Source organism: Triturus cristatus, chromosome 11 (genome assembly GCF_964204655.1).
Source record: "Triturus cristatus chromosome 11, aTriCri1.1, whole genome shotgun sequence".
Classification (NCBI taxonomy): domain Eukaryota; kingdom Metazoa; phylum Chordata; class Amphibia; order Caudata; family Salamandridae; genus Triturus; species Triturus cristatus.
Genome location: NC_140594.1, coordinates 1,176,868,369 through 1,176,892,105, shown reverse-complemented (window position 1 = coordinate 1,176,892,105; position 23,737 = coordinate 1,176,868,369). Strand labels below are relative to the sequence as shown.

The window sequence follows — 23,737 nt, the reverse complement described above, 5'->3', positions numbered from 1 at the left end:
AGATAGAGCCCTTAGTTGTTTTTAAAGATGGGACTATTGAGTCTCAAGTAGACTAGCAACTCTGTCAGATCCCCCAGTGCAAGAAGTGAAGAGCAGCTGAGAAACGGCCCTATTGCGATGGAGTGCCCTCTGTATGGCGAGGAGCCTCCTGAGGGCCGGCAGCCTCCTTCACCAGAGACACGGCTGCCATACGCACCTTTACTAGATACTGTTTTCTTGATTCTCATTTCCAAATAAGGGGCCAAAACCGGTCCCAGGATGCTTGTTTCCAGTCCAGGGAGGACCTGACCTGGCAGTTCGGGCTGGACTGTTCCCATTGGGCATAGGGTCAAGACTGATTTGCATATATCTGGGTCTAAACTGGAATGGCATGGGGATCAAAAGAACGATGGATTTTGGCCAAGCTCTCTGTTCTGGGGTGAATGTTTGACATTGTTCAGCATTCTGTCCATCAATAGTTCTTTTTGCATTTTGCCTGTTCTGCACACAGGACTTCCTGCTGTAAATCCCACTCCTGAAGCTACAATCAAGAGGCTAGAGGGTAACTCAAATCTGAGCTCTGTGATATGAGATCAGGTGTCACCAACAGAGTCAGAATTTAAAGCCGGTTCATAGGATGAAAATTTGCAGATATTGTTTGCAACAGAAACATGGTTATCTTGTTGGCACAATTTAACTTTTCAAGGACTTACTACCTGTTAAATTCAAAACTATCTGTGCTGACCGAATATGGGAAAGTGGTAGAGGTTTCGCCGTCTTGTTTCATGAATCTATCAAAATAAATACTAAAGCTTCTCAACAATTTACTGGAGGGGGAACTTTATTTCTAGAATTGGAAAGTGTGCATTTTATTTTCTCTCCGCCCTCCTTCATTACGTTTCATTATTCTGACTGGCTGGAAGAATTATCCATGTGTGACCCCCACGCCTGGTAAGACGATGTGATTGTCATCAGAGATATTATGTGGTGGGAGTCTGTACTCATCTCTCAACGTGAATGCGATGAGGGTCATGGTTTTAAAATGGTGCATTTTTGGACAGGACTTATCCTAGTTATGATTTTCCAACCCTGTTAAGTGCACTGAAGTTAGTGGCACCTAAGAATGACTTTGGAGGGATGATTTCTGTTTACATTTTGACCTCAATTTAAGACATACTTACTATAATAAACCAGATTATAAGCAAGTGACCTTCATAGAATTGGGAACTGGTTAATTCTGAGAGGGTGAACACAAAGTTGGAGGCAAAAGGCTGTGATGGAAAGGGGGTTAGCCTTGTGGACTTTATCTTGATGGATTAACAAATGGCCACATTCGTGTCGTTCGACACTAGTGTAAGTCTACTCCTTTTCTTTTCATTTCATGCCTTGGAAGAGAGCGCCAACCACTGCAAGGAGATTTCATCGATCATCAAGTACGTCACCACAAACCTGGATTCTGTCAACAGCGCCACCCCCTCAAAGAACTCGGCAGCGACCTATCAAACTCTTTCGTAGCAAAATCACAAGCATCTGCAGCAACTTTGTATAACAAACAAGCCCTAGCAATCTCTGCCAGCCTGCCCCTCGCCAACCAAGACTACCACATAAAAGAATGAGACATTTAAACCAGAGGGGAGAGAGCCATGATCGTGAGGCCCATCCACCCAGGGGCCCGTACAGATCCCTGCGCTCACATCTACAACCTGGACACAGCGCCCTCGCCCACATAATCAACATCTCCATCACATCGGCCTCATTCCGTGAAGACTGGAAGCATGCTGCGGTCAATGCCCTCCTCAAGAAATAGTTGGCCAACCCTAACCATCTTAATAACTTCGGTCTCATCCCCCTGCTCCCCTACCCAACCAAAGTGATACAGCAGGCACTCAACAAGCAACTCTCACCCCACCTCAATCTACACCACATGCTGGACAACACCATCTGGTTTCAGAAAATACCACAGCCCACCCTTATCGCAGCCGCCGATGACATCCGGACCATCCTAGACCCTGAATAGATGGCTGCCCTCGACATCTCTGCAGCATTCAGCACAGTCTCCCACAGCATACTCATGAGAAGATTCCACAAAATCGGCATCCAAGGGTCTGCAGTCAAACGGATCTGCTCCTTCCTCACAGGAAGAACCCAAAAAGTCAGACATCCACCCTTCCCATTGGAATCTAAGAACGTGATCTGCGGAGTCCCTCAGGAATCATCCCTCAGACCTACCATTTAAAGCATCTGCATGACCCCTCTTGCGAACGCCATCCGATCCCAGGGCATAAATATCATCTCATACATTGACTACACCCAACTCGTCTTCTCCATGACAGACAACACTAACACCACCAGAACCCACTTTACCAACTGCATGACCATAATGGCAGAATGGGTGAGCACCAACTGCCTAAAACTTAACTCATGCAAGACAGAAATACTGTTCTTTGGAAACCAGACCTCGATGTGGAACACAACCTTGTGGTCAACTGGGCTAGGACCAACACCAGCCAACCGTACCACAATTCTGAGGCTCACCCTGGACAAGAAGCTCAACATGATGGCATGAGTCCGTGCAGTGAGCTCTGCCTGCATCCACATCCTATGCATGCCTCAAAAGCTCTTAAATTGGCTGTCATAGCCCACGAGATGAACTGTCACGCAAGCACTCATGACTAGCAGATTTGACTGCGACAACTCCCTCCACACCAAAATCTCCAAGCAGCTCACACACACTCCAGACCATCCAGAACGCTTCTACAAGACTCATCCTCAACCTTCTACGCCACACCCACATCATCACAGAGACGTCCGCAGGCTCCCTTTTCACAAAGACCGCCAGTTCGAACTCCTCACGCAAACATACAGAACCCGACACAACACCGGAGCAGCATACCTGAACAGCCGAGTGCTATCCCACCAGCCAACCAGAAACCTACGCTCAGCCTAACTCACTGGAGCACACACCGTCATTCGCAGAGCATAGGGGGAGGATGGTCATTCTAGAGTACACCCAAACTTGGACTGAAGTCCCTCCGCACATGCGAGCCTCCACCTCACTTCTTGAGTTCTGCAAGAATCTGAAGATCTGCCTCTTCGAATGAGCAAGCGGGGACTTCTTGCCTTACTCCTGCTCTAGCGCCTGGAAGCCCTCATGGGGGATTAGCGCACTCTACAATCCAACATATCATAGAATAACATAACATGCCTTCAGCAGGGCTGTGGGATGTCCTGAATTTCAAGTGTAAGAGTTGCAACGTCAGCAAATCTGTATGTGCATTTAGTAGGTCAGATGACAAAACTGGGATTAGCAATAACTCATCACTTTCCCCCCCCCCCCCCCCCCCCCTCCTCCCAGGGCTCAGGGAGGCCTTCGAGGCACTGGAGGCGCTCACTGTCAATGTATATCACTCCTCATCACAGATAAACCCACTGGTTGCTCGTACTGAAAAATAACTTCATCAATGGACCTTAATATTCTCTGCTGTTAACTGAGCCCAGCGCTTCCGTTGTCCCTCCAGTGATTTCTCTCTGGTGGTGGGGATGGTGCTTGGCCTGCCGGCCTTGCGTGCTCTGCCTCCCGCCGCGGCAGCCTTCGCCCAGGCCTTGCTCGTCTTCATCCAGGCTGTGACAGGCGTGGCTGCTCGTCTGCAGGAGCCCCTTTCCTTCTTCTCAGCCTGGTGCTGTTACAGGCTGTTCTATTCAGTCCCTAATGAGGCAGACACGTTTGTATTGTCATTCTAAATTAGTTTCTGCCTGTTACCACTTCATTATCGCGGTACAGTGCTGCTGTGTCCCATTCGACGCCATCATTAGGCATGTCTGCTCTTCCGCTGAGAGACATTTTTAGAGGTGAAATTTTAGCCGCAGGCCAGAAAAGTTTTTCCTTTCTGCTGCTACCTAGAAGCATTGGCGGCTTCTCTGTCGAGAAAGTGCACCTGTCTCTTTGTTTTTAACCCTCTTGAAGTCTGTCTCAAGTTTGTCTGTGATTGTGGCATGATTGGGCGGTACAGAGGTGTGATGTGCCTTGTGTAACCTGACTGGCTCTTCAGATCTGACGCCACAGCATCCGCATTTGTGTCTGTTGCTTACTTAGCGCTAAAGTGCTTTGATGTTTGCATTAAAGATGTTCGGTCTAGCCAGTGGCATGACTGACCCTGCTTTTGTCTGTTTCACTCTACTGTTTGTGGTTGTGGATAGAAAGTGAAGCCAGACGCCCTCTTTCAGTCTCGCTCCCTGTACTCCGGACCAGAGGTGGATGAAATGTAGCTTTTCCAATTTGAGGATTCGTCTTTTTTTTGGCATCCACTGATGACGGCAGGTAAATGGTAACAGGTAATGGGTCATCTGTCCGTTAGGTAGACATGGTCTGGTGTAGGATGGCCGTATCACACTGCCCACAGACAAGTCACAGGGACCAATGCAACCCCATTACTGACCTGTGCACACCACGGTCACCTGTGGCCTCCCAAGAAATGTAGGCTACCTTGACCCGCGCTCATGGATCAACGAACATCACCTAGAATGACCCTTGAATATATTGTCACAGTGAGAAATCCCTTCTCACACCAACAGCGTTCTTCAGAACGATTCCTTGGAATGGAGCGCTGGGCTTCTATAACGCGCTGCTATTCTCCACCTGAGCAGGAGGGTTCTATTCCATCGAATCCATTGCCCACAACGTCTGACCTGTACAGTTTGCATCCAAAGTACTGCCAGCATCTGATATCCGCTTTTAACCCTTTAGTAATAATGATGCACGGCAGCCCATAGCTTCCTTAACTGCAAAGTAATTGAGGATTGTGCCGGTTGCCCCACATATTCTGAACAGTCAGTGAGGAGTGGATTGGAAAGGTCTACATATAGAGATCCATGCTGATTGGATGGAAAGTGCACCAGTCATAAGTGACGATGGAACCTGCTGTTTCGTCTGATGTCATTGGACAACATTCAACCATTCAAGTTGGAGCTCTATGCTAGGCCGCCCTGGTTGGCTTCTGGGTAGCCCACAACTTTCTATACAGTTTCAGAGACCCAGGAAACTCAACTACAGGTTCTTCCTTCTAGTGGATTTTTATTGCCTCAGTGGAAAAAAGTGCTCTGCAGCTAAACTGAAAAACAGATGGATGCCAATATGTTTGCAGTCTGCCCATCTGTAGTGGGCACACCGCGTCTTTACCCTTAGCCACCTTTGTTGCACACCTTTATCATCCGCTTTCAATCTGAGACCATCTGAACTACAAGGAAATGTTTCTTTAGCAGAAGATAATGCCAGACTTCCTGAGCAGTGGCTTTTTAAAGAGTATTGTTACTATTAGAATCGCCACAAATCTGGGCATTTATCGATTTATTTTTACTCAGGCATGGATCTGTCTTCTTCTATAGTAGTATTTGTATCTGGAGTACTTTGAAAAGTAGATTCTTGTAAAATCAGTTTCAATTGAATAGTTACTAAAGCCCTGCGCTTAGTAACCACTCCCACTGAGGCTGGATTGCTGCTTCTGTAATTTTTCTAATATCCCCCTCCCCCCCACACTGTTCAAATGGTGGCCTTTAATTCAGTGGTGGCCATCCTAACTCACTGATCTGATTAATAAATCGCTGGTTTTAGTTGTGGGTTTGTAGAAATACTCCCATGGCGTAAGAAGCGCTCCTTGGACATTTATTTCGCCACGCCTGCCTTACCAGCTGTTTGACGTCCTGGCATCTATGGTGCACGTGGCGTGCCCGCCTGTAACCTTAGGTGCACAAAGGATCTCATGCCCACAATTTGCAGACCCAGCTTCAGTCCTGCAGTCTGGTCATGCCCTGTGTGTACACTCTTACACTCAGTTGCAGCAGGTGACAGTGACCCTGAGGTCCTGCAAGCAACCAGACGCCGCCTTGCGATTATGACCAAGGGTTCTAGAGCCTGGGCCCTTTGCGACACCTGTGCTCCTGACTGAGAATGACGTATATTCCTTAGCTGCTGCAGCTACACCACTCCTTACCTGATGCCTGGCCCGAGCCGCAAACCTGCAAGAAGGCTCGGACTTGTGGAGACTAATCACAACGCCTTCACACCAAGTACTGGGAAAACCAGGGGCCGTCCTGTGTGTGTCTGAAATCCGCAGGCTCTGTCTGTGGTGCTCATTGCAGGCTCCTGAAGGGTACAGCTGTGCACTCCCAATTAGACAAAGGGGGCAAAATTCTGAAAGACTCTGGGGGGCTGTCTCTTCCTGTTGCAAGCGAGTGCTGTCATTGGCACTTACCTTCTCCATCTCTACCTCGGTTGGCTATTATGCTGCCTTACTCCCGGACTTACTTCCAGGAGGAGTACCCGTTCAAATGAAGCGAATACGGTCACAGGGATTCTGCTCAGGAACAGAACGATGCTTGAGACCATAGCACATCAGCAATTAAGGACTGAGTCACCTACCACCTCAGTACCATGAGTCCGACTAGCTGTCGTTTCTCACTTACCTTCCTACTCCTACCCAGAGAGACAAATAAATTGACACCCCAGAATATAACACTCCTGACACCCCCTTTCGCTCTCACACTCGTCCACAATAAGATATGAAAGAGTGGAATGAAGATTGGATTGTTTATTTAAAATATCGTGCTCTAGAATGCAGTGTACGTTCCCCAGTTAGAAAACTGCCTAGCAAAAATACCATCAGCATAGTCCGCAAACCATAGGTTATGAAAAGCCCTGTCCTATTATAAGACAGAGTAGCCTAATCCCCCTCTCTGTCTACAGAAGCAAACTGATTATACCGCAAAGATCTCTGGGATTACTAGTGGACCCTTTACGTTGGCGTACACAGAAGGACGTTCTACATCTCATATACCGCTCTGACCTATTCTCAGAAAACCTCTCTGTAACATTGATGTGTGTACCTATATGACAAGGTTCACATGTTCATAAATAACAGCTGCACCTCTGTGTTGTGTCTAGGTGCGAGTGCCTGATCATAACAAAATAACAAGGGACATTGTTATTTGACCTTGTCTGCTGTTCAGACTAAATCCCAGGAAAGAACAGAACGAGAAACCAGCTGCAGGTTCTGTGTGAGAATATAATGTGGCACAAAAGCAAACGTGTTTATGTAGTAACATGTGCAAAGCGAATACAGCCTGTGCTGTGCGTGGTTAGGCTAACATAGGGAAAATCTACAATGGGCCTGGATAGAACACATGACCATTCCTGGGCAAGGAAGCCGTGAAGCAGAACCTGCTGCTGTGCGGGGTCTTCATTGACGAGGCCTCCAGGACTCCATGCAGCAGTCTTCATGGCCCAAGGTCTTGGGATTGACGCCGGAGGAGCAGGATGGAATAGTCAACTTCTCCTTCGATGAGAAGCCTGATTGAACCCTCCACCTCATCAAGCGGACATGGAGGGTAGAAACAAGGGTAGACCAGCCTGGTCCCTCCGCCTCGACCAAGCCTCAGACCTTCCAGTGGCTGCTTTGTGGATCAGCCCCTCTCCCGGTCCTCCAGTCAGTAGGCCTAATCCCTGCCAATGAACCCTTCTAGAATCCTCTCCGATCCCCTCTAGATGGACTTCGTTCAGAGAAGCCGCTTTTAACTCCACATATAAATCCCTTCCCTTCTCCTCTAGAGGGTCAGTCATGCTTGGTGAATAATAAATAAACCACACACGAGGATGCACAGAAAGCGAGGTTGTCCAACGCAGCAGAAAAGGTGTGTGTGCATTTCTGCTTCATTGTGTTTGTACATTTTAGCATTTGAAAGCCATACTTGATGGCTTTGTCAATGGTTTTTGTAAAAATGTTTGTGGTCTCTCTATATAGCACAAACTCGGCACGAAGGTAGTGGAGCGCTTTACAAGGTCACCAGTTACGTTGCACACGGGCGCATTTATTTATATCTTGGCGCGGTCAATCAAACGAGTTGCCCAAAATCACACGCTATTGAGCCAAGGCTCGAACCCACTTCGAAGGTCCAGCCCAGCCGCATCCTCTAGATTTTAGCGTTTCCTCCTTTGTGTATTGCGCGAGGGACGGGCGCTGAGGGAAGGATTTTGACAGGAATGAAGTGGCTTGACCAGCTCAATTCAAGAGGGTCCGAGATTTTCATGTGTTAATTTAAAACAGTTTTCCCTGTGTGGAAAGTGCAATGTTTTAATCACTTGAGAATGAAGGTAGCTCATTGTTCTGTTCTGTTGAGTTTGGGGATGTTGCGCCCTTGTGGTGCTCTAGAGCCATGGCGCTATAGGTTTCTGTGAGCGCACATCCTTTGTTGAGCGCAGATATAGGAGTTTCATTGGAGATCCCACACCCAGCGTCCAGATGGGCGGCTTTAATGTGATCCAGGAGATGGATCACTTGGATGAGGAGAGGATTCCTCCCTGGTTGCTCAGCCAGTTTGATCTTTGTGTTTCAGGTCTCGCTCTGGAGATCGTGGTAGTACACGTGTGTGTTGCAGGACCTGTGACCAGAGTATTTGGGTGTGTGGCATGCGTTGGGTGTAATGAGCATGGAGGAATCTAAGGAGAATTGAGGTTTGGGGTACTTTTGGGGCTCTTTGCGAATAGGTCGATCATTTGAGAGTTAAGTGGGAGAAAAAGAGACAAGACCTTAGCTAGAAAATGCTTCTGGGAGATGGAGATAAGTTTCGTTTACATACTTAATATCACCTGAAGTACATGGCCGATTTAGCTCTCCATTTTGGGAAGTGGATAGAAGAGTTGTGCTCTGGTCAGAAGCAAGTGGCTGAAACGTAGTAAGATGCAGGTAAGCACCAGTCATGTGAGTCGCGCCTGCAAGTGGTTGAGACCTTCTCTTGAGTCATTGTGTGCACTATTGTTCAGGTCCGACTGGACCAGAAGGTTGGTTGATCAGAGTAGGATGTATCGAGAGGCGGTGCCAACCGAATGTGCTGATTGCTTGGTTACACCTTGATAATATTCTGATATGCATCCGCTCAGGAGTAGTTGTACTCAAGGGCATGTGCTAGGCTGCCATGATTTATGTTGGCATTCTGCTGTCTGGTTCCAGTCTCTGATTGGTATGTGGTGAATAATGTGGATATTGCAGCTAAGTGGAGAAGTGCGAGCGTGCGGTGTCGGTAGAGTGTGTGGGCATGGTGTCTGTGTTCATGTCTCTAGCCAGAGTGGTACTTATAGTGTCTACGTGGGGGAAGTTGAGTAGGGAGGGGGATAAACGGTGTTGGATCTCTGAGGAGTGTAAAGGTTTCTTGGAGTCTAATCTGGCGCTCTTTGTTATAGGTTTTATGCCCATCATGTGTAAGACCTGTAGTGGATTGATCCTAGGAAGCAGTTCCAGTCTGAGGCCGCTGCACTGTGCAGTCCTGGATACACTCAGTACAGAGAGCGAATGTGCATCAGTATCATCTCACATTTGATCAACACCGAAAGGTGCACAATCACCCCTATTTGTAAAAAAAAAAATATTTTATTATTTGCATGTAAACAAACCCTAACGAACCAAAAAGGGGTACAAGAGCAAATATGAAATACAGGAACATTAATATATATCCGTGCAGCAGGCCACATTGAATGAAGGTGAACACGCAATTACGCATCAAGTAGGGGGCAGCGATATAGCAAAAGTACCTGCTGCTCGGCCACGGGAGGAAATCAACTGCTCAGGTCCATGACCGCCCGCAATCTATACAGTCGTCCGTCTATACATTCAGCCTAAGTCGGGTGCATCACACACTAAGCTGTTTAAGAGCTGATCTGCAGGGCAGTGGCCATTCCTTGCAAGTCAGAGGGAAGAGGAGAGGTCCCAGACAGCGGTTCCTGCTGTACAATCTGCCCATTCAAGCCCAGTCTAGGGCAAGTCACTAGTATAGCATCCCCCTCAGGCAGTATCAGGATCTGGCGTACCCCTCTACACCTTTCCCTCTGTATTGCCTCCCTCTCACAAGCCGCCAATTTTACCAACTCTAGGGCCTCGGGGCGATCTCAAGGTCAGCTACCATCTAGCAAGAGAGTGGCAAGTCTATGAATCTGTCACCGTACGAGCCACACTACGGGTATGGAGACCCAGTAGGCACAACTGAGTGAGCTCAAAGTTTCACTTGGTGGCATGGCAGGCAACCTGGAGCAGCGGTGGACCAACAAGATGGCAATGACAGGCAAGACGAGACCATGTGCAAGAAGTCTGCATCTTCCACTAGACAACGGGGCACGTCAATGTCATACCTGGGAATATAGCATGAAGGCACCAGGGAGTACGATATGCCCTGTGAAGGTAATAGTACTGGTGAGCTTGAAGCGGGCATTCCTGGATACTTTGGGGGTGGCTTCAAGCACCCGCCTTCAATTTTGGTCAGTCAGTGGCATCCCCTAATCCTCCTCCCAATGCTGCCTCACACACAGATCCATTTGTGCTCCCTTCAGCAGTGCTCTATAGAGCAAGGTGACCGCCTTCATCTGGCATGTTACAAGAAAAATTGAACTCTGGCAGTTGTGATCCGGCAGTTCCTCGGTGCCATGACCCCATCACTCACATGCCCCGTGCTGCAGAGATCCATGGAGCAAAAACTCTCCTACTGAAAGGTCATATATCTCCCGTAATTCTGCGAAGAGACAGAACTCCTCCCACAAATAAATTGCCCAAGATAGTGATCCCCCCGTTCCATTCAACGGTGGAGTCGTGACTAACCCACCAATAGTACCAAGCATCGGTTAACCAGTAACATCTATTTGGATAAATAGGGTAATTTAGTGCATGTTCGTTACAACGACCTAGCCCAAACAAAGCATGCCGTTCAAATTAGTATGTTCCCGTTGCAGACCAGCGATTACGGTCTAGGTTTCAGCAAGATACTGGTCAAGAGATCCTGAGAAGGCAGGCCACGCTCTCATCATCTCACTCCAACCCATAGGGTAGCTGTCCAGCGGGTAACCCACTGTAATTGTGCCACTAAGTAGTAAAGTTCAAAATCTTGCTCTACCAGTCCACTCTCCTCCACGGCAAATGCAGTGTCTGCAGCACTACAAGACACCGTGAGGATCCCTATTATGTCATCCTGATACTGTTCTATTCACAGAAGAACGATATAGAGAATACGAGGCAATACTACCATCTTGGAGATTGCTACCCTGCCACCCACCGACTGTATGGAATGCCCAAAAAGCCACTGAGCATCTCAAGGTGGCTATAGCACAGCACAGATTGCCCTCATAGAACAGATCCATAGTATAATATATGGCCACCTCCAAACTGCAAATTGACACCCACTCCCACTGTAGGGTCGAGGTAGTCTGTACGGGCTTGTTCCCCTCGTGACCTTCTCAGAGAGGATAGACACAGGATTTACTCCAGTTTATCTGTAACCCAGAGAAGGGACCAAACACCATCAATGTATACATTGCTCCTCTCAGATCTCAATCCCGCCTCTCATCTATAGGGGCATGTCATGTGCGTACAATAAAAGATAAAGGCAATCTGAAGAAAGGGATAAGCCTCCATAATGGCCCCCCCCTGTCGAATCGGCCGACCAAATTGTTCCCGAGCCAGGGCAAACAATGTTGATGATGGCCATTCTAGTCTTATCACCCCACCACAGTGCACACTGCTCTGAGATCACTGAACCGGTGCGAACCTGAGCCAGTGGGCCTCTGTAGAGGAGTCTTGTCCACTTAATGGAAGGCTATTTACAACCCATGCCAAGTAAAGTGGCATATAGGAACTCCCACCGGAGCGAGTCAAATGTTTTTCTGATATCTATGGACATGACTAGGGAGTCCAGTGGGAGTCACTCCCGCTGATCCAGGGCGATAGCAACTGGCGGATGTTAGACATGGTGCTATGAATAGAGATAAAGCCGGTTCGATCAGGATGGACCAGAGAGCACATAAGCAGTAGACATCGGTTCAAGAGCATCTTGCTCAGTATCTTGTAGTCCGCATTAAGCATCGAAAAGGGATGCTAAGAGTCCATGAGAAGTGGGTCTTTGTCTTTCTTAGGTAATGATACAATTGTGGCCTCGCGCAATGAAGGAGAGAGCACCCCCCTGTGCCCGGTAATCATTAAACAGTGTCACCAATCTAGGAACAAGGTGTGAAGCGTACATCCCATAAATTCTACTGGGGAGGCGATCGAGCCCAGAATCTTCGCCATCTCTTTAATCGTGCTCCGAACTTCCTGCTCAGTAAATTCCACGGCGAATTGCGGCACCACTCCCGAGTCGTAGGCCACTGGTGAGGAGTCGGCTGCAAAGCATATCCACCTCATTGACACCCCCCCCCCCCTGTTCCAGAGGAGTAAACGTCCCTACCCTCTCACTTCGCTCTGTAAAATCCAGGCAGCCATTTTGCCTGACTTGCCTCTCGGCATGGGCCCCAGTCATGTAGGCTTTATAATCAAAGTGCTGCAGTCATTCTACAAGGGCAAGTAGTTTCTCTCGTTCTTGCAGGATGCATTCCCTGCCCACCATAGTCCTATCTAGATCCAGAGGAAGAGCATCATGCACCGCCTCCTGTCGCTGGATGGCGGAGTGCACCGGAGCACAGACACTGATCGTGCTAGAGATACAGAAACCCGAACCACCACCACCACCACCTTCATGGCCTTCCATTCCACCCTCTGCGAAGAAACAGACTCCTGCATTATCCGGCCAATAACTAGTTCCCCTTTCACCCAAGAGGACCCGAAGGCCTGATTCTCGAGCATTGTAGGATCCAAGCACCAGGTGAGAACCCCCTGCCTGTGTAGAGACCACGTGAAGCACAGCAAGGGGGGCGTGGTAGGAATATGTCCTCGCCAGGTATTCCACAAAAACAATCTTCCCATATGATGCCCCACAACAGTAGACCAAAAGCACGTAGTCTGGAACAAAAGTAGTGTTCACGAGCACCTGGGTTCCTTGCTCTCCAACTGGCAGTTTTCCACTGGGTAGCCCACAAGCTGGCAGCCTCTGCCAGTTTAAGCACCGGCGCTGCACATAGGGGGGGGGGGGGGGGGGGTTGGAGATCTGTCCAGGGCCAAATTAGCAACACAGTCATCCACCACTATCCTCCGATAAGAGGACATTAATGGTAATAAATGGGCCAGGCTAGTGAAAAAGGCCTGTTGGTCCACATTCGGGGCATAAATATTCAAGAAGGCAACATCTCTGCCATTGAATCGACTTAACATACATCAACTGTGGGGTCTGTTATTGCTTGGTGTAACTGAAGGGGCACCCTGGTCGGATCCTGTCAAGCCGTTCCGTGCCAAGGCAGAGTATGCTCAGCATTGGCCAGATATGGATTCATGCGGCCACGGGGAAGAAAGGTCTTCATTTCCCCTGTGTTCTGTAAAGATTTATGACCTGGGACTTTCACCACGGTATGTACTGACTTACTAGAGCAAGTCTCATCCTAGTTTTTCTCCACGTATAACAAAGGACATTTTAAGGTTAACTGGATCGTGAGCTAAGTAGTGGAAACTCTGGCATACATAAAGAGCGCCCGTTTTGGTCAGCCCGCAGCTTACATTTGTCTTCCTTACACTGCCGTCCTGATGAGACCCAAATAAAGGGGTCGAAACGCGTAGACCACCAGATAAGGAGGAACCCATTGATCACTAAAGAGGCGGATAGCTTATTCTGTACAGATATAAGGAATATGTAGAGGTGGAACTGTGTGTTTCTCTCTTTTGTACAGTAGGGTTACCTCACAGTGGACCGTAACAGAATTGTGTGTACGGACACTGGTTGTTACAAAGAATTGGGGCCTAAGAAACGTTACAGATTTTGTATACATGTTTACACATGTTGTATGTTTATGTAAATTGTTGTGTTGAAAATGTGTAAAGAAAATGAAAAGTCCTAACCATAAATCATATAAGAAATTAAATATGGTTGCGACATGGAATGATTTTTTAATGTGATTTATTATAGATTAATTCTAATCTTAATTCATAGGGATACAGACCCCATACGCTGGAGTAATTAAAGGTACTCCTCCGCAATAATGTTATAGTATTGGTTCCTTCACTTCATTTTCTTCTTTTTTTGAGAAGCATTGGCCAGAAAGCAGGCTCTAGAAGTCATGAGAGCCAATTTCACCAGAGTCGAGGCTGCCACCAATGTGTTGGCACACGGGTGCCTGTCCTAGATTTCCATTGGGCTTCAAGTTCCTTGAGGTGTTTTATGCTGTGATGTTGGGCATTGGCATGCATGTTAAGCAAGTACTTCTACATTGACAGCCAGGTTCGATGGAATGGGCATTTTGTCTGTTTGGTCCTGCACAGCTTTGTGGTCTGGGCTCATTCCACAGACATTACATCTTTCGGAAGTAGAGTTTATGTATATATTCGAAAAGCGAGGAATCTGCAGTTAGAAATATCTATTAAAAAACAAGTCACTTACCTTAGATTATCCTCTTTCTTGTGGATACTATAACTGCAGAGTCCTCACTGCCCTGCCACCACTGCGTTCTATGGAATGGCTCTCTTTGCCATCTAGTAAGGCCAAAGATTGGAGATCTGCACACTGGTACCTCGAATTGTTTTATGCTTAAAGTCCAAGAGATTAGAAAAATGTGAACTGGAAAATTACGTGGGCGCACAAGTGTGGTGCATATACACAGCTGCTCCATCACATTCACGGTGGAACAACGCTAATGATGAGCCGCAGGGCACCACCTAGCAGTGCCCAGGAGCACTGCTATGAACATTTTCCGGGTGCAGTCTGGTGCCTTAGGAATATTCTAAAGGTGAGGAATCTGCGGTTGGATAAGGTAGCCACCAGACCGATCTTTACTAAACGTGAGTAAGTTGTTCGTTTGGCTGTTTGAGTCCATGGCTAGACCCACAATCCAGGCACACAGCCCCTCGTTAGCATAAGCCTTGGCCAAGTGGTTTGCAGGTTTTCGTTAGAAACTGTCCACTTTATCGCCGGCCATTTCTTTGGTTCTGGGCTGTACATTGTGGTGTCGCTGTTGTGTATTTATGGTCTTTGGTCATTCTTTTCTGCTGCAGAGAGAGCTGCGAGCATTTTCTCCTTTTGTACGTTCCACGCCTTTGATCTTGTTCGATTCTACTGGAGACAACAATCTAAGTGAACTAGAACGATGCAGAGATGACCGCAATACGGGTATCTGAGCCTCGATAAGCATCTGTAGCTGCATTCATCTGTCAGATGAGTATGTAGGGCAATCCCTAGATCAAGGATAGACTGCACAGTTGTGATATGCAGAAATACATTCATCTGTCCATGCAGAAGAATGTACTGTTGCAGAGTGTATAGTCTTGGAGTGTGTGAAGGAAGGAGGCTGGAGACGTGGACAAAGCTGATATTCTGGGATAGTCGGTAGGAGATAAAACAAGTTTAGTTTGTGAATAATTCAAATGTTCACCCCTCTTCCACCGCCCTCTCAGGAATGTTGTTTTTTTGTCGTATTTAGGACACAAACCCTGATTGGCTTACCACAATCTAACCACACATTCGAAGATGATGATTTTGTCTTTTTTCCACAAACCGAGTTGGTTTTCACCAGAGATTATTTCAAAAGTAATTGATGGAAGAGCTCTGAAGAATTGGTCAAATCTTTGCCTCATTTGGAAATGATTACTTGGTCCATGCTGCAAATAAACAATACATTTTTACATGTCACTTATTTCTTAGTTGTCTGCTATTTATATCCTGGTGGTCTCAGTGCTGGCTCTTCGGTCATCTGTCTTAGTTATACATGAGCCGCACATAGCGTTGAGATGGATGGAATGCTCAAATTAATCTCAGCCGCTTATAATTACTCGGACCGCATCCCAGTCCATCGTTCTTTTGCACACCGTGTCAGCTCAGTTTGGACCCAGCTATATCCAAATCAGTCTTGACCCTGCTCCAATCGGAACAGTCAAGCTCGAACTGCCAATGCCAGGTTCTCCCTGCACCAGAACACAAGAAACCCAGAACGGGTTTTGCCCCAGTCATGGGCTCATCAGCCAGGTACAGCTTGGTTCCACTGACCGTGTGCACGGTACCAAGTGTGGACATACCCTTCCCACTTTGGGTGACAATATGTATACAAAAGTTATGTATGGAATGCTTGAATTAATCTCAGCCGCTGGTAATCACTCCAGCAGCCATGCCACCTCGGTTTGGGCCCAGCTATATGCAAACCAGCATTGACCTGCACCAATAAGTGTAGTGCAGCCCAAACTGTCAATCCCTATCCTCCCTTAACTGGAACACCAGCAACCCAGGACCAGTTTCGTCCTAGTTAGAGAATTATCAGCCGGGTACAGCTTGGTTCAAGTGACCCAGTGTGCACGGAATCCACGTCTGGGCATACCCGTCCCACTTAGGGCAACACATAAATCATACAAAAAAGAGATGAATGGAATGCTTGAATTATCTCAGCCACTGACCCCTGAGCGATAACCAGTGGCTGAGATTAATTCAAGCATTCTATCCATTGCTGTTTTGTACTCTTATGCTCATACTGTGCCCTGCGGACTACGGGGTGCTCACAGTCCCGGCGCTCGATGTCAACGAAGCTGGGGGAACAGATCCCCTGTGGAGTGAGCCTGTTTAACCTGTGGCTTCTGTTCTCCCAGACCTGTGCGTGTCTTTATAATGCATTCCCAGAAGTCCTGAGACCAGGGGTCTTAGAATTGGAGGGCGGACCCCCTAGGGGTGATTCAAGTGATCCTGGGGTGGGGGGGGAGGAAGGGTGCGGGGGGGGCAAAAGAAGCATTATGGTGATAAGCGCTTTGTTTTCAGTGGGAAAAATGAGCGGCAGTAATCCGGTCTGTAATGGGCCGTCACTAGCATCGTTTGTCATTTACATCCTGGCTGGGAGAAAGTGTCAAAAGGGAGGGGACTCCAAATATTCTTCAGAACCCCCCCCCCCCCCCCCATTTCTAATAATCACACTATGGACACTTTAACAAGTGAGCAGGGCCTGCCTGACCAGAATATCATGTTTGAGAAGCATGTATTTGACTGTATTTAAAATGGTAACAGAACTGAACTGCAATGTTGAAATAAGTCTAGACATGCTTAGACATTGCCGGTTTAATAGAATAATTGTGAAAATCTTTGAGGGTGGGGCCCGCTTCTTTTGGATATATTTTGTTACTGGAGGGCGGACCGCTGCCTGAGACGGTGAGAGGTGCAGCTTCTCGCATTAGGCACCCTCGCTGGAGAGTGGCGCCCTGAGCGTCCCCAGCCGCTGACAGGAAGCCTGTGAGAGGTGCCTAGGATCACACAGCTAGTTCGCAAGCATCAGCTATGAGTTTCCAAATGGAGCCCGCCCGACGTTCCTGAAATAGTTTTAAATGAGCGATCATGAGCAAACTTTGTAACCTAAACCGTCCCAAGCAGCTGCTTGGCCCCGGCTAAGTTTTCCCTTGCTCAGTAGACGGCGGAATGTGCTGCCCTGGGCGCTGCAGTGCCTGGCACCTTACCACCGTGCCCTGTTGTCACCACAGCCCTGGCATTTTAAACTGACGGTAAACAAACCGCCACACGAAGGGCACGCTTCTAGCCCGATGGCCGCGTCGCTGGGGGCAGCAGACATGCCTTCCTTGTGACACCTTCACACCGATTGTGGGCTGAGGCGGATAAGGAGGTTACCCAAGGAAGGGGGAATCTCTCATCCGCCTCTCCAAATCCATGTTCCTAATGATGTTTAAGGCTCCCTGTTTTCCTTTTTTACTGATTTTTACAGATAAAAACAGACAGAAAACCATTTATTGGCTTGCCTGTATTTAATGTGGATACAAATGGAAATGGGGTTGCTTTTTGACTGCTTCTAAATGCTCTCAGCAACGACTGCCAGGCCAATAGGTGTGGATTGATCGGCAAGGTGTTGAACAAGAAAGGAGTTTTAGTAAAGAGGCTTAAAAAGCAGGAGATATGCTCAAGGTTGATACTGAAATTAGCATATTTTCATGGAAGTGCATTGATTTATCTTCTGCTGATGTTACATTACTGAAACCTGGCAGGCGTGCAAGCATGAGTCATATTTATTGATTAAATGTGAAAATAATCCAGTTTCAGCTTCATTTTTGTTAACAAAACCCACAAAAATATGGCTAAATGAAGATATAATTGGCACCAAAAAAATGGATATATACGGACTGAAATGTCAAAAAAATCAAAATAAAACTAGGAGCCCTAATTATGTTCGAAATAGGTTCTCATCAACATTCCCTGAACAGGGGTATTTGAAAACACTGCTGGATGAGTGTGAAGTAGCTCCACCCCTCGCCGTGCTGCATGCAGCCATCTTGTGGTGGGTGTAGTGCTATTGCTGTGATGTACCTCTGCGCCATGTGGTGCAGAAGCGCTCTCCACCCCTGTCTAGACTAACGGGACACTGCCCCTGGTCCCGGATCTTTCCCACATGTGTGTTAGACATGATGCTCACCCTTATCGTAAGGTCAAGCGAAGCGCGGTGCCGGACCTGTCCTCTTGCCTCTCATTCCCAAGTGTCCTTCTATTCCCAGCCTCTTGGCCCTGCATATGGAAGTGCACTGTTTGGGGGCCCAACTCACACTACTGGCTTAAGAAGCCCAATGTGTCCTAGACTTTGCTTCACAAATTCAGTCACTTTCCACAATCGCCACCGAAGGTGGCTTCCCCAAACCTGCGCTTGCCCACTGCCACAAACCCCTCTTTGTGCCTGTGTTCTGCCCCATGGAGCCCTCCAGTGTGCCACCTCTTGCTCCTTTATGCACCCCGAGTTTAAAGTTGTGGCCTTGGACCCATGTGTGCAAGTTATTAACCTCAAGGCATGTGAGGGGGTTTATCCTGAACTCCACTGCATTTGAACTTGTCTTTGTTGTATCCTGACCAGGGCACCTGCCGTGGCTTAATAGTATTTAGAACCAGTGAATTAACTGATTTGGCCAAGTTATAGTTAGTACCTGCAATTAGTTCAATATCTCCAATTTGCAGATCAGGAAAGTCAATTTATGTTATTGTCTAACACTTGTGATTGGTTCTGCTTCTAGGTGAATCCTGGCGCCAAGACCATCGAACAGCGGCGGTCGAGCTTGGACGCAGAGATCGACTCCCTGACCAGTATCCTGGCTGACCTGGAAAGCAGCTCTCCATACAAGCCCCGGAACCCGCAGGTGAGAGTAAACTTTAGTAGGCAAAATATTGGGTTTGAGTTTGTCCTTCATGTCAGTTTTCCAAGCAGCAGTATGTTTAAATGTAAAAGTAAAGTTGACCTGTAGGTGCGTCCCTGACCCCTCTTTTACCCTTTCAGCTACTGTATCGCTTAAGCACCTTTTGTGCCTTTTTCTGTCATGCTTCGACAGTGCTGGGCTCCATGCTAAAAACCTTCTTTACTAGAGGGAAACAGCCTTTACCATGCAGTCACAACCACACAGTGCCTTTACAACGCGGCCACCACAACGAACATGTAGTTACCTTGTGTTCCGTTAGCACGCAAGTCTTTACAACAACTAGCCTTAGGGAACATGTTGGACTGGTGTTGGATCCTAAGTGCAACACCTTCCCTACTTATACACAGGCTGGAGTTGGAGTTGTAAATTATACTATTTCAAGTCCAGAGCTTCACTAAGGCAAGTTGCTATAACAACTTGTGTGCTAAAGGAACGTGTGGTAGCGACGCATATGTTGTATTGCTCGCATTGTAAAGTCATGCATGGTTCTGTCATTCAATCTTTACTGGTTATTGTTCATACCTGTCAGGTATGCAAGCATCCAGGTAAGATGTCTGTACAGTCCTTTGCCCTCGGACCAGAGAAATCTGTTGTTGGAATTGGAGAAACGCTTCTAAAACAATGAGCAAACCATTGCCAACTGCGAGCCAGATGTGTTCCTCTCAAACACCAACCAAGCCTCATTTCCCAATGGAGTCTCCTACTGTGACCCATCTGAATGAAACTTACTCAGAAAGATAAACCTCTACTTCATAATTTCAAAATAAAAAACCTGAAGTGTTTTGTTGCAAAGATGTGGACACCCTGGACTACCCTAAACCCAGGTATGACGACCTTGTAATGGCCATGACTCCAGAAGGTCCATCTATGGCTCACCCTTTCCTTGCAAACACTGGATGTGCCAGCGGAGATGGCCGACCACCACTTGTGCATGTTTCAGGTATGGCAGTGGTTGGCACTGTCACAGTTAAGTGGGGAATAACTTGGGCCTTATAAGAGTGGTTCTCTTTCTTAAGTTTGCCATCGTCTCGCTGACCTCCTATCTTCAGCAGCAGCTTAAGGAATGCTCTGCTCGGGGCCTGAAATACAAATGATTTGTTATTGGGCTGCCACCTCCTCTCTTTGGAGGCCGAGGGAACACCAACCCGTAGCAATTTCACCATATTTGGGGGGCAGTTAAATGTGGTGTACTCTCTTTTTTAAATTTTTTTTTAGAGCTAAGAATATCCCAGCAGATTCAGTGGTTTTCTCAAGACCCTTTTGTCTAAAGGAGTTTCTCTCAGATACAGTTATCTTACTACCACAGTATTCTTTGCTGCATGTTCAGCTGATAAAGTGTATTCCAAGTTGGCTTCCCAACCCCCTGGACATTAGCAAAGTCCTTTGAGTGCAGACCACTAGTTGTGTACGCACCCCCTCTCGGGTGTAGCGCCAATGCTGAAGACACCTCGTAATCTGTTGGCTTGGTTCATGGGGTGAAATATTAGGAAGAGGATTGTTGCTTGTTTGGAGAAGGATGGGGTTTGACGAATGTCCCTTTTTTAAATTTAAAAGTGAAATACATTGTGCCCTATTAAACAGCTACATTTTCAACAATTTCAGGAATTCCCGGGGATTGTGTCCAGCCCTGAGAGAAATGGGGAGCCTGGTCCAGAGCTTCGATGCCGGTCCCAAAAAGGCTCTACCCCCCCTTAATCTTTAATTTAAAACTGGGAGTAGTGAGGAGTAAAGCTTCTCCCATCTCTCTGGTCTCCTAAGGACTTATCGCTGTAATTTCTCTGAGATTGTAACTGAGCCCGTGTGATAGAAAGCCCGATGCAGCAAGCTATTTTCAAGAGTATTCTCTTGCTTATTGGTAGTCGGTGCAACTCCATGAATGCAGTTGACACAGAATCGTATTACCTGCTACCAGTTATAACCGTAGCAGACCAGTTTTGCATTCGTTGGAGTTTCGTCTGTTGGTTAGCAGAAGTCCCAGATATAAGGAATTAACAAAAGTCCAGGCACAATAAAATCAATGCCTGGAGTACTGCATGGGGAGTCCGCTTAGGTACTAATGAAATGGCTTTCCATAGTAAATATAGATATAGAAAGCACGATGCTGGTACCAGGGAGATGTTTATTCATGCTCAAATCAGAGTCAATAGTCTCTCCCTGTTGTTTTGCGGTGGGAACTGGTACAGGTGCAGCACCCGGACCTGTGGGCCACCAATAAGGTGCATTTGTCATAGAGAAGGAACCAGAGCACTATAGGTCAATGTTATCGCGCTTCAGTTTGTGTGTGAGCGCTCATCCAACTTTCTGGCCAAAGTAAGGTCCTCGGCTGTTGATACTAGTATCTGTCCCTAGGACATTAGCAACAGCTCAAACTTCTCTATTAATGTTGCCAATGGTGAAATAAAGAGATGGAATGATGTAGGGCTTAACGTAGGGCCTGTGGCAGTCTGCATGTTAGAACTTTCTGTTTGGAGGAGTAGATAGCTCTTGCATGGACCCCAGTGTAACAAAGTGTGGATTACACGCTGACCTTTATATCTGTTGGGGGACATGCCGAAGCAGTCTCCCTGACCCTGCCGAAGCCCCTACGTGCGAGGCATAAGGGCTCGCCCAGGGACACTGTCCTTCCCTGTGCCTAGATAGCTCTTGTATGGATCCCAGTGTAACCCAGTGTGGATTACACGCTGACCTTTAGATCCGTTCCACTGCATTGGCCTTGGCAGCTGCAGAAGGTGAGAACTTTCAGTTGATTTTCACCCCTGCAAGGTGTCAGTACTGCACAACACTGTCATGCCCTTAAGATAATCTGTGATGCTTGTGTGTGTAAAATATGTCCTGAAATGCTCTCTCCGTAAACTACCTATGCTATGCGAATGTGACTGCGTAGAGGATTCGTGTGCACAGCAGTAATGTTACAGAGAAGTCCCTGGTGCCCTTTTTAGTCCTCACACCCATGTGAAAAATTAAGGGGATTTAAAGATCAGGTTCCCCCGCTGTCCTGAGCTCAAACCGGTTTACGTGTAGCTTCCCTTGTACTGTGGTCTTGGCGTGCATGGTGGAGATATTTGTGAAGCTCGTGTTTCATCACCGTGGGACACTTCTGCAAGGACTGAAAGCACACACTGGACCACCACACACGTGCAAATGTCCAGCATTTCATCAACGTGTGTAGGAAAGTAGGATCTGCTTTCTTGGTCACCCCCACTTTTTGCCTGGTGTTGCTATGTTTTTCTGACTCGTCTGCCTGGGATCCTGCTAATCAGGACCCCAGTCTGTGCTTCTTCCCTAAATTGGACATGGTGAGTACTTGGGTACACCTCTGGTTGGCTACAGGTGTACCCTTGTAAGTCCCTAGTAGATGGTCCTAAGGTACCCAGGGCATAGGTACCCTAGGGGTCCCCAATGGGCTGAAGCACATATTATGCCACCCATGGGAAACCACTCAAATTGTGACTACAGGCCTGCCAGTGTAGCCTGTGTACGCTGGTGCTAGCACCACTTACGACAGATATGTTTCTTTATATCTGAGTTCACTGCACTTAAAACCTGTAAGTCACCCCTAAGGCAGGCCTTTCAATCCTGAAGGCAGGGTGCTTGGTTATAAGTGTGAGGATGCCCCTGCATGAGCAGGGCACCCCTACAATCTACAGAGTCAATTCTCCTGGGTTGTAAATTCATTAGCCATTATGATCCATTGCGTAATGACGCATGATCAAACTCTAAGCTGGCTGTAACGAACCCTGTTGTGTTTGGTATCAAACATGTTGGAATCAAGGTATGATTACAGGCCCTCTGAGAGGCCCTCAGTGCTCCTGGTACTAATCTTTCAGACCCGGACAACAAACTATGGCTGCTGTCTACCAGAGAGATGAAGTGGGAAAACCCACTTAGTGCCTCGCACTGTTAACTAGTTGGGGAAATAACCCAAAGGTAACGTCATGAAATTAAGTATAAATTCTTGATGAGTACCATAAAGCAAAAATATTTAATTATTCCAACGTTAACGCAATTTTCCGATCATTATTTTAACATTGATAATGAAACAATTCAGTTGTACATCATATTAATCAATCTTAATTGAGTGTACATTCAACATAGAACATTGAACATGAAGTAATAACATTGAAAACAATACAAAGATGTCATATCGTTGGTAAAAGTGCCCAATGCATTTCGGGATCCTTAAAATCCTTTCGTCAGGGGCCAACCTAAAATAAATGTAAACATTGTAAATATTTCATGTGGTTTACAACACTGTAAAATTGGTGATGCTCAGGTGGATGTTAATAGATGCGTGGATTCATGCCGGTGACTGTTGAGAGTTTCTGTTGGCAAAACGGTGAGAACAATGTTGAAAGGTGATGGAGAGTGGAAAGTGGAAAATGAAAAACCCGGAACCCAAAGTGAAAAGTAGATATTGTGGTTTAATAAAGACTGGAAAGATAAAGGTATTTGAAAAAAACATCCATTGTGGTGGTAAGACATAGAAAGAATGACTGTAAAGATAGGTGATGCCGAAAGTCCAAAAGGTGCAAAGAAATGGTTAGCACGGTAATAGAATAGAGGCAATAAGGCTGTCTCGATCACCTAGGAAACACGATGTGACAAATAACGGAAGTGGGACAAAAGCGATGAAAGAAACAATGGTTCAGAGAAATCTG

General features: G+C 47.1%; 1 protein-coding gene across 3 annotated transcripts in view; it reads left to right on the top strand.

Moving 5' to 3' along the window:
- Positions 1-23,737, top strand: part of LOC146788667 (lipoma-preferred partner homolog) — a 774,512-nt gene that overhangs the window by 454,030 nt on the left and 296,745 nt on the right. For all 3 annotated transcript variants that reach the window (XM_085635893.1, XM_085635894.1, XM_085635895.1), the window contains one exon: positions 18,900-19,022. In XM_085635893.1, coding sequence (XP_085492019.1) covers positions 18,900-19,022 — 123 coding nt within the window. The remainder of the gene's footprint in view (positions 1-18,899; positions 19,023-23,737) is intronic.